The sequence below is a fragment of the Hippopotamus amphibius genome, chromosome 12 (genome assembly GCF_030028045.1).
Source record: "Hippopotamus amphibius kiboko isolate mHipAmp2 chromosome 12, mHipAmp2.hap2, whole genome shotgun sequence".
Taxonomy (NCBI): domain Eukaryota; kingdom Metazoa; phylum Chordata; class Mammalia; order Artiodactyla; family Hippopotamidae; genus Hippopotamus; species Hippopotamus amphibius.
Genome location: NC_080197.1, coordinates 71,076,283 through 71,089,283, shown reverse-complemented (window position 1 = coordinate 71,089,283; position 13,001 = coordinate 71,076,283). Strand labels below are relative to the sequence as shown.

Genomic DNA, 13,001 nt, shown 5'->3' with positions numbered 1-13,001 from the left:
ATTCCCATGATTTATAGAAGCTCTATATTAAATAATTTTGAAAAGGAAAGCCTTTTTTTGGTTATAATATTCAGTTTTTAACTTTTGTAGTCTGTAAAATGCAGCCATGGCGTGGGGGTGGGGGGAAGAGAAATGCCACTCTCCTACTGAACACAAGACGTATGAGCTTGGTTTATACGATAGTCACAGGTTCTAAGCAGTTGGTTTAAAAATGCGCAGAATTATTAATTATTAGAGAAATGCAAATCAAAACTACAATGAAGTACCACCTCACACTGGTCAGAATGGCCATCATTTAAAAATCTACAAATAACAAATGCTAGAGAGGGTGTGGAGAGAAGGGAACCCTCCTACACTGTTGGTGGGAATGTAAATTGGTGCAGCCACTATGAAGAACAGTATGGAGGTGATTCAAAAAACTAAAAATACAGTTGCCATATGATCCAGCAATGCCACTCCTGGGCATATGCTCCTGGACAAAACTGTAATTCAAAAAGATACATGCACCTCTATGTTCATAGCAGCACTATTCACAATAACCAAAACTTGAAGCAACCTAAATGTCCATTGACAGGTAAGTAGATAAAGGTGTGGTACATATATATGATGGAATACTATTCAGCCATAAAAAAGAATGAAATAATGCCATTTGCAGCAACATATATGCAACTAGAGATTATCATACCAAGTGAAATAAGTCAGAAAGATAAGTGCCATATGATACCACTTATGTGTGGAATCTAAAATATGACACACATGAACTTATTTATGAAACAGAAACAGAATCACAGATATAGAGAACAGACTCGTGGTTACTAAGGCAGAGGGGGGTGGGGGAGGGATGGATTAGGAGTTTGGGATTAGCAGTTGCAAGAACTATTATTATAGAGATGTATAAACAACAAGGTCCTACTGTATAACACAGGCAGCTGTGTTCAATGTCCTCTGCTAAACCATGATGGAAAAAAATATGAAAAAGAATTATATATAACTGAATCACTTTGCTCTACAGCAGGAATTAACACTGTAGATCAACGATACTTTAATAAGATAAATATTGTTTAAAATGAGCAGAATTAGATGGGTGCCTTGTGACCCCTCGTGGTCGGGGAGGAGTGAGGAGAGGAGGGATAGAGCTCACCTTGGTTTCGATAGTGTGCTTGCAGCAACCTTAGCTCCATATTCCATTTAATTTTTTTTAAGCTTTCTATAGTGGTTAGTATCATTTACATTTCATCCTTTGCCTAAAACTATTTTTAGCCTTATTTTCCCTTTCCAGAGCTTTGTGCTGTTCCTCCAACCCCCCTCCTCAGAGGTGTTACAGTTGGCCTTAGAAATGGCACGGCTCCCTTTTGTTCTGCACGTCGGTTTCATAGGTTGTGTCTGCACATTTGAGAGCAGCATGTTTTCCTTGTTCAGCATCTAAACAATAATGCAACCACATCACGACATTTTTAGTCACATTGTTGACCTCCACCGGCAGTGTATCCCCCTCCAACACTTGAATGCATTAATATCACTGTGTGCAGCATTTTAATTTAATTAGAGCAGTGGTTATAGTCCTCCTGGGGAAATCATTATTCCCCTCTGTAATGTTAAAATAAAACACCTCTGGTTTTCATCCGACTGGCAATTTGCTCTCGAGTTGAACGCGCTGTAAGCGGGTACTCCCCTTCCCTTCCTTGGGGTTGGACCAGAGAAGCAGTTCTGAGAATAAAGAGGTTTCCTTTATTTGGGGAATCGGATGTTAGTCTCTTTAAGCCCCTCTGCCTGAATGTCTCCATCAGAGATGGTGGTATTTGTTTCATATTTCTAACTGCTGATAGTCTGCTGATTGTGCGTGGTTGGAGTAACAGATTTAAAAATGAGGACCACATCAGTCATCCTAGAGATTAACTAAAAGAGAGACAAAGGAGATTACTCTGTGCTGTGGGATGCCCAGGTGTGTGTTTTGTTCTCCTCGGAAAGGAGCCCGTACACGGGGCAGCATCCTTTCTGGGGTCCCCTGAGTGCTATACTGGCCGCCGAGCCCAGGGTCACAGTAGGTGTGTAATGGCCACTAGCAAATTGCTCAAGGCCATAGAAGCACATTTTGCTTTTCCCCTCTTAGTCAAGGTACCTACCCTTTCTTTTGTTACTGACAAATCTCTTCAGTGAACCTTTGGAAAAGAGCTTCTCATCCCAGGCTTAGGGTGTCACAATATTGCTTAGTGGAAACCATCGTCAGGAGTAAGAGGCATTCAAGGTCCACAGTCACTCAGTCTTTGGCCTTCTTTTTATAGGTTTCAAAATGAAATAGCAAGGTTGTCTTCCTCTAGAGTTGTTTGGACATGGGGGCTGGCATAAAATCCAAGGTCAAGCTCTGAAGTGTGGCATTCAGTGTAGCAGTAAGGACGGGGAACCATGCACAAATGCAAACACACGGGGCTGCCGCCAAAGAAAGTACAGTGAAAAGAAGGTACAACGCAATAATGTAGCAAGCCAGAATATACACATTTTAAAGGTGATACCTAATTTGACTCTTTTATCAGCAGGCTGGAGGTATATTTTCCCAAGAAATAAAGTAAAATCTGCCTTGAGGGCTGGGTTTCTGCCTTCTCATCCTTGATGGAGTTGGTGAGGGTGAGGGAGTGGGGATGAGGTGGCCTCTCTCGCATGTGGATTAGTTGTAGGATCTTGTTTCTCCTTGTTTTAAGAGAAAGTCGCCGTCTTATGAAATGTCATCTTTTTTTCTCGCACTCATGTCATGCCATTTGAAAGCTCTCTGGCTGCACAGTGTTTTCTTCATCAACAGTTTCACTTCTGCAAAAACCCTAACAAAACAGAAAGCTATTTCTGGGAATAAAGTAACGGTAGATAAGATATCAAGATGTATATTGGGACTGGGGTGGGGGTGGGGGGTTATTCAAGGGTTGAAGTGTATGGAGAATTTGTTAAACTAGAAAAACAGATTATGTTTAAAATGTTTAAAAAGCCTATCTCACCTTGAAAAAACCCTAAACAGATTTCTTATGTTTCCCATATGTGTTTGTCTTTGCCTCTTTCACCTCAAAAACCCCAAACCAGACACCAAAAATATAACTCATCCTTAAGTTAGAGTTGCTCAGAATATGTGTGATGTTTGGTAAAGTTCAAGAAAAGTGAAGTTGAAGGTTTGCCTCTGGGTGACCTTTCACAGGACATCTCGATCCAGAAATGAAATCTAGGTATGCATCTGCCCTTAATTAAGAAATGGACCAGGAAACTTCAGGATGTATGTTTAAACAGAACTATTCCAAAGACCCTAGTTGCTGGTAGAGGATGCCTCAGGGAAGGTATTGCGATTCCATTCGGAAATTACAAAAATATGTATCTATTCACTTAAAATCGAAACTTCCTACCACAACCGCCAAACTTTCCGGGTTATGAGCAGCAGAGAAGCTTCAATTTGGTTACAGGGCTGGGGGACTCCCCTGCTTCCCTTTGCATATTTGATGGAGTATAAAATGTTAGAGGACTCTTTCCAAAACATAAACACCTCCTTCGCTTTTTCTTAACCTGTGATTTTTCTTTTGCTCTTGACTTTTGTTTTCACAATGGCATCTTACCGATCTCCCCCCACCCCAACTTATTTTTGGACCATGTGTGTCCCACTTTACTTTGCCCAGTTAAACCACAGAAACTAACGGAAGTTGTGTTTACGTATGGACTGTAAGTCAAACTAGCTGGCATGTCAATTTAAGATGCAAATGGCACTGCTCTCCCCGCTATACACCATAGTTGGTTTCTTGCCGTTATTTGCCACGTTTTTAACGTAAAACGAATCCTTCCCATCCCATCCAGTTGTTTTAATTAATCCAACAAATGCCTGTTTGAATTTAAGCAGTGGATGTGCTGACTCCTCCGCTCCCCCACTTCCCTTGTCAGTTGAGTAAGAATCTTCAATTAAACCATGCTTCCTTAAATACAGATTATTCTTTGAAGGAGCCCTGAACTGCTTCAGAAGGAAAGGAATTATTGATTCTAAGATGGAGCATGAGGGACAAGGAGATAACTGTTGATGTGGCATAATGCCCTGCTAGGAAGGGATACATGAAACACTAGAGATTTTTGGTGGTGGTGCTTGTATAACGAGATAGGTAGGGGACAGACGAATCTTGCTCGTAGATTTATTAACTACAATCTCGAATTTATAAGCCATCACTTTGGGCTCACGTCTCATTGGATTTGAATATGGAATCCTACTTTGACTAGAAGCCGGGGATATTGCCAGAGAAGAGGGAATGTGGTTTTAATGTATTGGTGACATTAATTATGTGAGTGGGAAGAGTAATTTTTGAGAGAGGGCATACACGACATATGGTTTCATTCCTCTTGGTCTTGCCTTGGTTTGTCCCTCTTTACTGGAACAAACCACTAGTACAGAGAGGGGAAAAAAAATGGATACCTATTTACCCGAGTGCAAAGGAAAAGCCCGATTTTAAAGCTTTCCAGCCTTTTGTTATAAATCCCCAGTGCTGGCTCTCTGAAAGACAGCTGCACAGAGTGTCTAGAGAGGGAACCAGCGCCCAGACGCCCCCCCCCACCTGCTCCCTCGCGGATGTCACCCCTTATTAGTTCCAGGGTTTCATTGTCTTTTTCCCCTTCCCCTTTTGCCGCCCTTCTTTTTAACAGCAGGAACGTATTTCATATACACCCCCCGAGAGCCCGGTGCCCAGTTACGCTTCCTCGACGCCGCTTCATGTGCCAGTGCCCCGAGCGCTCAGGATGGAGGAAGACTCGATCCGCCTGCCCGCGCATCTGCGTGAGTGTTCGCGCGTCGGGGATGGATGGGGGATGGGTGTGACTAATGGATGGACGGACAGAAGGATCCAGCACGTGGGGCCGGGGAGGCGGGGCTGCACACCCGGCAGGGGCGCGCTCGGAGATGGTTTTCCCACGACTTCGACTTCGAGAAGCTGCTTTGGCATCGTTCGCGCCTACCCACCTGCAAATGGTTTTGAAAAGCGTGAGATTCCTGGCCCTTGCTTCTCTGTGTTCATGGGCTCTGACCGTGACAGGTTACGCCCCAACCCCAACCCCGCCCCCCGCCGCCCCTCCCAGATCCAGACATGGGCACTATAGGTTCGACTGCTTCTCCCAAGAGGCGAGGTTGAACTTTGACGGAAAGTTTGTCTTCCTAAATTCACGTGTCCTCCCCTTCGATATTTTCATTGCCCCTGAATTTTGTTCAGTTTGTGTCAGACTCCCTTCCTGCTTTGCTTTCTGCTGTGTGCTTGTCCTTTCTTTGGGGGGCCCTGCCGTCTTCTTCCGCACTGGCTGTTCTGTTCCTTCATCTTATGCCTACGTAGGGCCTTTCTCCTTCCCTCCTCTCTTCTCTGTCCTTCTCTTGTGCCTGCATTGCCTCTGCAGCTCCCATCACTTTGTAGTATTTCTTCCTTTCTCTCCCGAGTCACTTCTGCCCTTTTCTCTGCCACCTCCCCTGTCTGAATCCTCAGCTGCAGCTCGGCAGGGTGTCGGGGCATCCACACTTCACTTGTGCTGCTGCGGCCAGGCTCCAAAGCACCCAACACCTGTCCTTTCCTTTTTGTCTTTCTTTCCTGAGCTGCCACCCAGCCCTGGTGATCCAATGCCCTGGGCACAGCTGGGGAGAATGAATCACTAAGAAAATGCCAGGTTCTCCGGCTTGACTGGTACCCTCAGGACACAGATCCAGGTTATGAAGGACGGGGGTGGGGGGTCACCTTGGTCCTTCCGTAGTTGATTCCTCATGGCTTGAAAGGTGGCCCAGTTGTACTTGTTGTTTCTTTTTGTCATGATCGTGCTTCCCCAGGTTTTTCTGCTCCTCCTGGTCCATTCCTTCTCAGAAAGCAGAAGATTGCCTGCTGAGAGTGGGGAACAGCAGGAGAGGATGCAGGCTTCTCTTTCCTCTCTCTGTGCCTATTCAGCAGATCAGATGATCGTGATGCTGGGAGGTACTCGGGGTACATTGCTGGCATATCTCTTCTCCCCAACAGTGAGGATGGTGGCTTGGATCCTTGCAGGGAGCTGGGGGCCATGAGAATCCTTCCCCTCCTCCAGCTTGCTTCGTCCATCAGTGTTTACAAAGTTGGTATATACTATGGTCAGCACACTCCAGCTTCATGTACCGTCTTCTCCACAATGAACTTTTAAGGACAAGATTGGGCCTGTAAAGGTGCCAAGGTCATGACTGCAGGCACGGTTGTCCTCAGTAAACGGGAGCGTTGTGGCACAGTGAGTGCTGTGAGCAGACAGACTGGGAGAGAGACCACAGCCAGATAATAGCCTCTTCTCCTCCAGAAGCTGTTCTGTGACCAAAACATTTGCTTCAGGACTGTTCACTTCGGGATGGAACATACTCAGGCCATGCAGGCAAAGCACTCCTACTGCCTAATCTCACTCATTTATTCGTTCGACAGATAGATACTGATTACCTGCACTGTGCCAGGCACTCTTTTGGATGCCAGGATGCAGAAATGAACAAAGCAGACCCAGCTCCTTGTCTTTATGGAGCTTGAAGTCTCTGTAAAGAGAGGAAAAGAAATGATGAACTCCTGTCCCAAACAGGCTGAGGTTTCTTTCATGGCTTGATGCATCCGCCTCCAAGAAGGCCCTAACCCTTTGGATGATTTCACAAATGTAAGCTCTTTTACCATAGAGCTGCCTCACCATGAAAAGTTATCATGGTAGAACGAACTAACACAACGAACTGGCAGTCAGGAGATCGTAATTCGTAACTAGTTCTGCTGTTAAACTAGCTGTTTGACTGTGAGTCAGTCATCGTAACACTCAGTTTTCCTACCATACAAAATTGTGATTGGACAGGAGGATGTTTAACAGCCCTTGAAAATATTATGATCTCACCTAAGACATCATTTTCCCTACTTGGAACTGTTTCTTCCGCACCAACACTTTAATTTTGTTCTTGAGTAGACAGTTTCCTCATTGAGTCACAGCTGTGCCGCTTACCAGTGTTTTGCCAGGCCCTGCCGTGTGCCTGGCCCACAATCATAATAGCTAATATTTATTGTAGGATGACTCTGTACCAGACACTGTGCAAAATCCTTTATGGAAATTATTTCCTTTAATTCTCACAGTGATACTTGGAGATATTCTTTTTATATCCATGTCACACATAAGGAATTTAGGGCTTAGAGAAATTTAAGTAAACTTCCAAGGTCACACAGTCAGTAGGAGATAGAGTCAGGGTTCAAACTCAGCTCTGTCTGACTCCAGAGCCTGGGCTCTTATCTATTCAGCCACCATGTAAGTGTGTTCAGTAGGTGCTTTTTGGATGGATGGATGAATTCAGGGTTGACAGCCAGTATTCTCTGATGTGGCCAGAGGGTTGGTGTCTGACTGGAATCTGTTGTAACTGGTGGATCAGTTGTTGAATACTCTGTGTATCTCTCTTGGATGGATGGACGGATGGATGGATACCCACGTAGAGAATTATGAGATATAGAACTGTAGCACATTACTGCCGGCCTTAGATTACAATCAGTTGTTAGGTTCTGCATTCAGGTGATGGTGATGATTTTGCCTGAATGCTCCTCTCTGGCAGCCTGACTTTAGAGCCCTCCTTGGAATCTGCATCAGCTCTATTGTAACACCATTGGTTCCCACATCTGGAATGAATCCTCTGAAAGTGGAGGTTCCCAGGCTCTTGGTGTTTGTCCTCAGCTGGGACTTTCCATGGGAGGCTGAGCTGCCCTCCTCCCTCTCCTGTTCCAGGACTCAGCTGCCCATCATGCTGTTTGAGAAACATCTCCTGGAGCCCCAGGATGGCTGAGGCTGTGTTGTACACTTGAGGATGCATCCCAGCTGGGTTTCCAAACCAAAAAGAAAATAAATATTCTAACAAGGGAATTGGATTATTGCTGTTTGAATCTGGGATTCCAGACAATTCCCAGTGGAATGCTCATGGAAAGTACGGGGAAGAATCCGAAAGCCAAGACAGCAGCAGGACATTTATGGTATTGCTGGGTTGAAAGCATTTTTAGCTGCTTGTTTTAAAGAGATACTCACCAGACTGGTATGCCTCCAAGTGGCTTCTTTTCACCCTTTATCCTCATCGATCTCCAGATAAACCCTCTCTCTCTTAACCCTTTCTTTTTCTTCTTTCATTCTTAAATCAGTAGAGAGCCTTTCCTGGTTAGGGGGGAAGGTGGGGATCATATTTAAGGTTTTAGTACTGTGGGTTTCTCACCATTTTGTTCTGCAAACACAGGGCAAACTGAAGACACAGTGTGACAAATAAGGAAGCTATTGAGAAGTGGAAAGTAATGCTTTTTCCTCTTACTTGCCTGTGATAAAAAAACAAAGTGATAACTGGGGCAACACGATAAGTGGTGATTCTAGAGGACTTGAAAGAGACAGGCAGGGGCAGCCTGAGCCGAGGAGAGGAGGGGGTGCCAAGAGGAGAATGGCCAGCCCCATGCCATCCTGGTCTGGCCAACTCACTCCTCCTCCTTCCACCCCCCACCCCTGTGCCAGGAGTCCAGCTTCCTGGAACTGCCCTGTGGCACAGGAGAGCAAACAAGTTTGTTTATTGAGAAGATAGAAAGGTCTTTTCTACCCCCTTCCTTCCATATAGGGTACTAAATTTTTTTTTAAAGCTTGAGGCTAGAAGAGCCAAAGTGTGACAATTACAACAGGTAGGTGAAAACGAAAAGCTCCATTCCTTTAATTAATTAATTTATTTATTTATTTTTGGCTGCCCGGCACGTGGGGTCTTAGTTCCCCGACCAGGGATCGAACCTGCACCCCCTGCATTGGAAGCACGGAATCCTAACCACTGGACTGCCAGGGAAGTCCCCCAAAGTTCCATTCTTTCAAGGGAACATGGACCTTTCACGGTACCTTGAAAACGCTGACAGGACCATGCAGCCCCAAGAGTGCCTGGAGAAGACCGCTCTTGATGCTCTGAGCGGTGAAGGGCCTCACTGGACTCATGGTGTGAAGGAAGAGCCTTTTTCTAGTTTGTCTGCCCAGGGACCACTTTTTCTAAATTCATGGCTGGTGGGTGCCAAGGGGGCAGCAAAACGTACCTTATGAGCTGATGCCACCCCTGTGAAATAGCCTCAAATCGCAGTGTCCAGGGCTGCCCATGTGATCACAATGAGTATATTTCAGATGTATGGAGCAGAATTTAAATCACTAAATGCCTTTTCCTTATTAAATTCCTTTTAACATAATCATCTTGCATTTAGTCAACATAATCGCTTCTAATCACAGGCTGACGTGATGCTGTCTGCCCAAAGCCTTTGCTGTTTGCAGTGCCAGTTTGCTCTTCTAAAATTCCCATGAATTGATATTAAAAAATTGGAACCCAGGACTCATTCATCACATTTAATAGGGTTACAGATTATGACATTGTGGGTTAATAAATAGCCATAATAGCTGCTTAGAGTTTTCTAGAGTGGGAACACCAGAAATAGTCCCCTGGCTCTCCTTCCTTTCCTTGTGAATCTTTCAGAATTCTTACATTAGTACTCCTACTTGTGTGTGTTTAATAATTTAATGTAATGTCTTCCTTTGGAAATGTTACCTCACTGCTCACCCCCTTTGGCGATTTTGCACTCTCAGCAGAGTGACTGAGTGTAAGACAGTCACATGACAAGCAAAAGCTCGGTTAGAGTTGAGAGAGTGAAAAGAGATGCAGTGCCTCTCTTTGCTATTGAGCGGAACAGTTAACAGTTTTATATACGTTCAAGTTCCTTCTGTTCCCAAAGAAGAGGCAAAAAATGGAATTAAGTATAATCTTAGTTAGTGTTCTGTATTATTGTAAGTAACAAAATATGTTCATATTTATGGTCTCATTTAATCATGCAGCAGTCCTAGGTGTTACTGATCCTAGATGACCATGGCTCAGACAGTTACAGTGACTTGTCCACATTTACGTGGCACATGAAGAATCTAATGTGATTTCTATTTCAGAAGTCACCATTTAGTCTTCTTAGGAGGAAAGATGATGAGAGTCTCACGGACTTGAAAGCAGAGGCAGTGCTGACTGTTGGCGTCAGGGCAGCCGCGGGCGCGGGGCCTGGGAGCAGCTAGGGCTCCAGTAATGCACTTAACCGTTCTTTTGTGCTGAACCTCCAACAGGCTGGCTTCGGTCTGGAACGGGCGCCTGTTTCGATGGATGATCATTTCGGTTTTGCTCACCCATTTCTCCCACTCTTCCTTCTTTACTCTCGTCTGAGCTGAGGTGGGAATCCACTGCCTCTCTGCCACCAGAAGGACAGCACTGGCCACAAAGGGCTCGCCCAAGTCCCCACGTTCCCTGGCATTTCATCAGGAATGACCTCTTGGGAACAGGGCCCACTGCTCTTTCAGAGTTTCTCAGTGAAAAAGCACAGCAATATAACCGACCTGAGTTCAGACAGACCTGAGTGGGCTGGCATCCCAGGGCTGCCTCTATTAGAGAAATGAGTTCACCTCTCTGAGACTCAAATTTCATAAAACACCTATTGATGAGGGTTTCTTTCTTTTTTTTTTTTTAACCTTTATCAGTAAATGTTTCTGTGTGTTTTTCTAAGAACAAGGATATTGTCTTACATAATCACAATATGATTATCAAAATCTGGAAAATCTTTTTGAAATAAGGTTGAAATATATTAATTTCAGATGTACAACATAACAATTCAATATATGTATATATTGCGAAATGATCATCATAATAAATCTAGTTACGATCCATCATCACACGTAGTTACAGGTTTTGCTCTTGTGATGAGAACTTTTAAGATCTACTTTCTTAGCAACTTTCTTTTTCTTTTGGTCTGTTTTGTTTTGTTTGTGGGTTGTTTTTTTGTTGTTGTTGTTTTTTTAATTTTATTGAAGTGTAGATGATGAGGATTTCTGTAAGTATCAGAGCTAATTTGTGTGTGGTACCTAGCACAGTGCCTGGCAGACAGTAGCCAGGGACTCACAAGGGCTCTATTTCAGTTTTCACAGCTGGTAAATCCCGTGTTTAGGAAGTGCATCCTCCCTTTCAAGGGCTGCGAGAAGCATGGATGTGCTTGCTTGTTTCATCAGAGAAGGGCCTGGGGTTCTGTCCATATCAAGACTGATTTCCATAAGTCACAATGGAAATAAGCTTTATTTTCTGACTCTGATTTCCCGGAGCTTAGTTTTGCTCTGGGGTACTCCATCCCAGGGCCTTACCTCCCACACAGCACCTGTACCTCAGTCTGGAATTACTTTCTTCCCTGTCCTTGCCTGAATTTGTCATCTCCTTCGTCAACCCTCCCTGCCCTCCTCTTCAGACCTGGCAGTTGCTCCCCATCCTCAGCCATTGTCAGGGCTCCCCAAATGCTACCCCCGCCCCCCCCCGCCCCACACACACACAGCTGCCTGTGACTTGCTGTGACATCACCAGCAGAGTTGAGGCAAGGACACGGGGAAGGAGATTTCCTTCTCAGTATCTTGACAAAGCAGTCATGACTTCTAACAACAGTGGCAGTCACCAGCATTTTCTGTTTTGTTCCCCACAAGCCTTCCTTAGGGGGCCTTCACTTTTGACTTTCAAAATGCTCGAAGGCTTTCTGCTTTTTCAGCCACACAGGGCCCTGGGTAGCTGCTTCAAAGAGCTCAAAGAGAAAAAACAGGCCACAACAGAACAGCCAGGATGCTTTGGAAGGGAAATTTCCTTTTTGGGTTTGCTGTCTGCAAGAATTTCCGATGCAGGCAGACATTAATTCCTAGCTCCATGCTTCCTGATAAGGAAGCAGCTTCAATAAATGTGGCTATTTATAGATGTCTTTTTTTTTTTTTTTTTAAAGAAAAAGAAATATATAACCAGTGGTCTATTGACCTTTTCTTTCATTTTGCATTTCATGCCATGCGCTCCGTGTACATGTAAGGCAGATCCTCTGGCAGTTGCTCTGACAAAGTGGCGCTGGTCCTGCCGGGGGTGGGGTGGAGGGTGGAGGTCCGCACGCTCCTTGGAATCCCGAGGTGGACGATTGGAAGCCACTGGCTAGGGGTTGTCCCTGCCTGGTGCTGTGGGATATTTGCATGAGCCTGGAGATACCCAGCTCCATCCTACGCCCAGTGCTGTAATTTTATGACAGATTCAGCGAGAGAGGCATTTAAAAAGAAAAGCCGATGGGAATCAGTCTGTTCTAGGAATAGACTTGAGCAAAAGGAGATAAATGATATTTCCATTTCTTCTGTGTCCTCTCTCCTGTCTCCCCTTGGATCTTCCCCACCATGGGGACCGCTGTGGCCTTTCTCTTGGTGTATTAGGGGTTCTACAGATTGGGGGGCTCCCAGGCCATCAGTGCTGTGGCCGGCCTCACGTGTATCTCCGTAACACTCGCTGGTTGGTGTGATATTCAACATGATGTTGGTTCAAACTGTGCTTCCCTGGGTTCCTCCCCACCTCCTGTCCGTCATCACAAAACATAATGATTGATTCGAGTCTGTACAAATGTGAGCCAGTTTCCATCCTCAAATAACAGGTATTTTCTCCTGTTTTGCTTCATGCCTGAGTTCAAAGTAGCTCAGACTCTTGGAGTTTCTGACAGGCATGACTTTGCCCACTTCATCTTGATGTGTTTCCGGAAGTCAGTGTTACCAAGAACTTTAGGGTGTTGCTGTTTTCACTGTTGCCATTAAAAGATTCTGATTCAGTCGCCTGAACCATCCATGTGTGTTTTGGGAAGGGCTGATTTTTCTGGTCTCTTCAAAAGCGAGGTAGGGCAGGATTTGAGAGATTTAAATGGTTCCTGTCTCTGACCACATGCTGACTGAAAATTCCCCGCCTTGATATTTACTGCTTCCATCTTGGGTAGGGGGACTAAACCCCATTCTTCTGAAACTAGTCTCTATTTCTATTTCATCTAGATCATGGATAGAAATAGCCTCAGCTGGGGCACTAAGATTTCAGTAATAGAAATGCAGACTGCAGGTGTAGACCCCGGATAAAGAGCTCTGGATGTGTGGTGGGTGCAGATGGGATGCCTGGGAGGAAAATTCTTACCCGTGCAGGGAAC

General features: G+C 45.0%; 1 protein-coding gene across 6 annotated transcripts in view; it reads left to right on the top strand.

The window, feature by feature from the left end:
• ETV6 (ETS variant transcription factor 6) overlaps positions 1 to 13,001 on the top strand; it is a 238,572-nt gene that overhangs the window by 94,620 nt on the left and 130,951 nt on the right. For 5 of the 6 annotated variants that reach the window (XM_057701539.1, XM_057701541.1, XM_057701538.1 and 2 more), the window contains one exon: positions 4,654 to 4,783. In XM_057701539.1, the coding sequence (XP_057557522.1) occupies positions 4,654 to 4,783 (130 nt within the window). The remainder of the gene's footprint in view (positions 1 to 4,653; positions 4,784 to 13,001) is intronic. The other variant, XM_057701540.1, reaches the window with a different exon arrangement.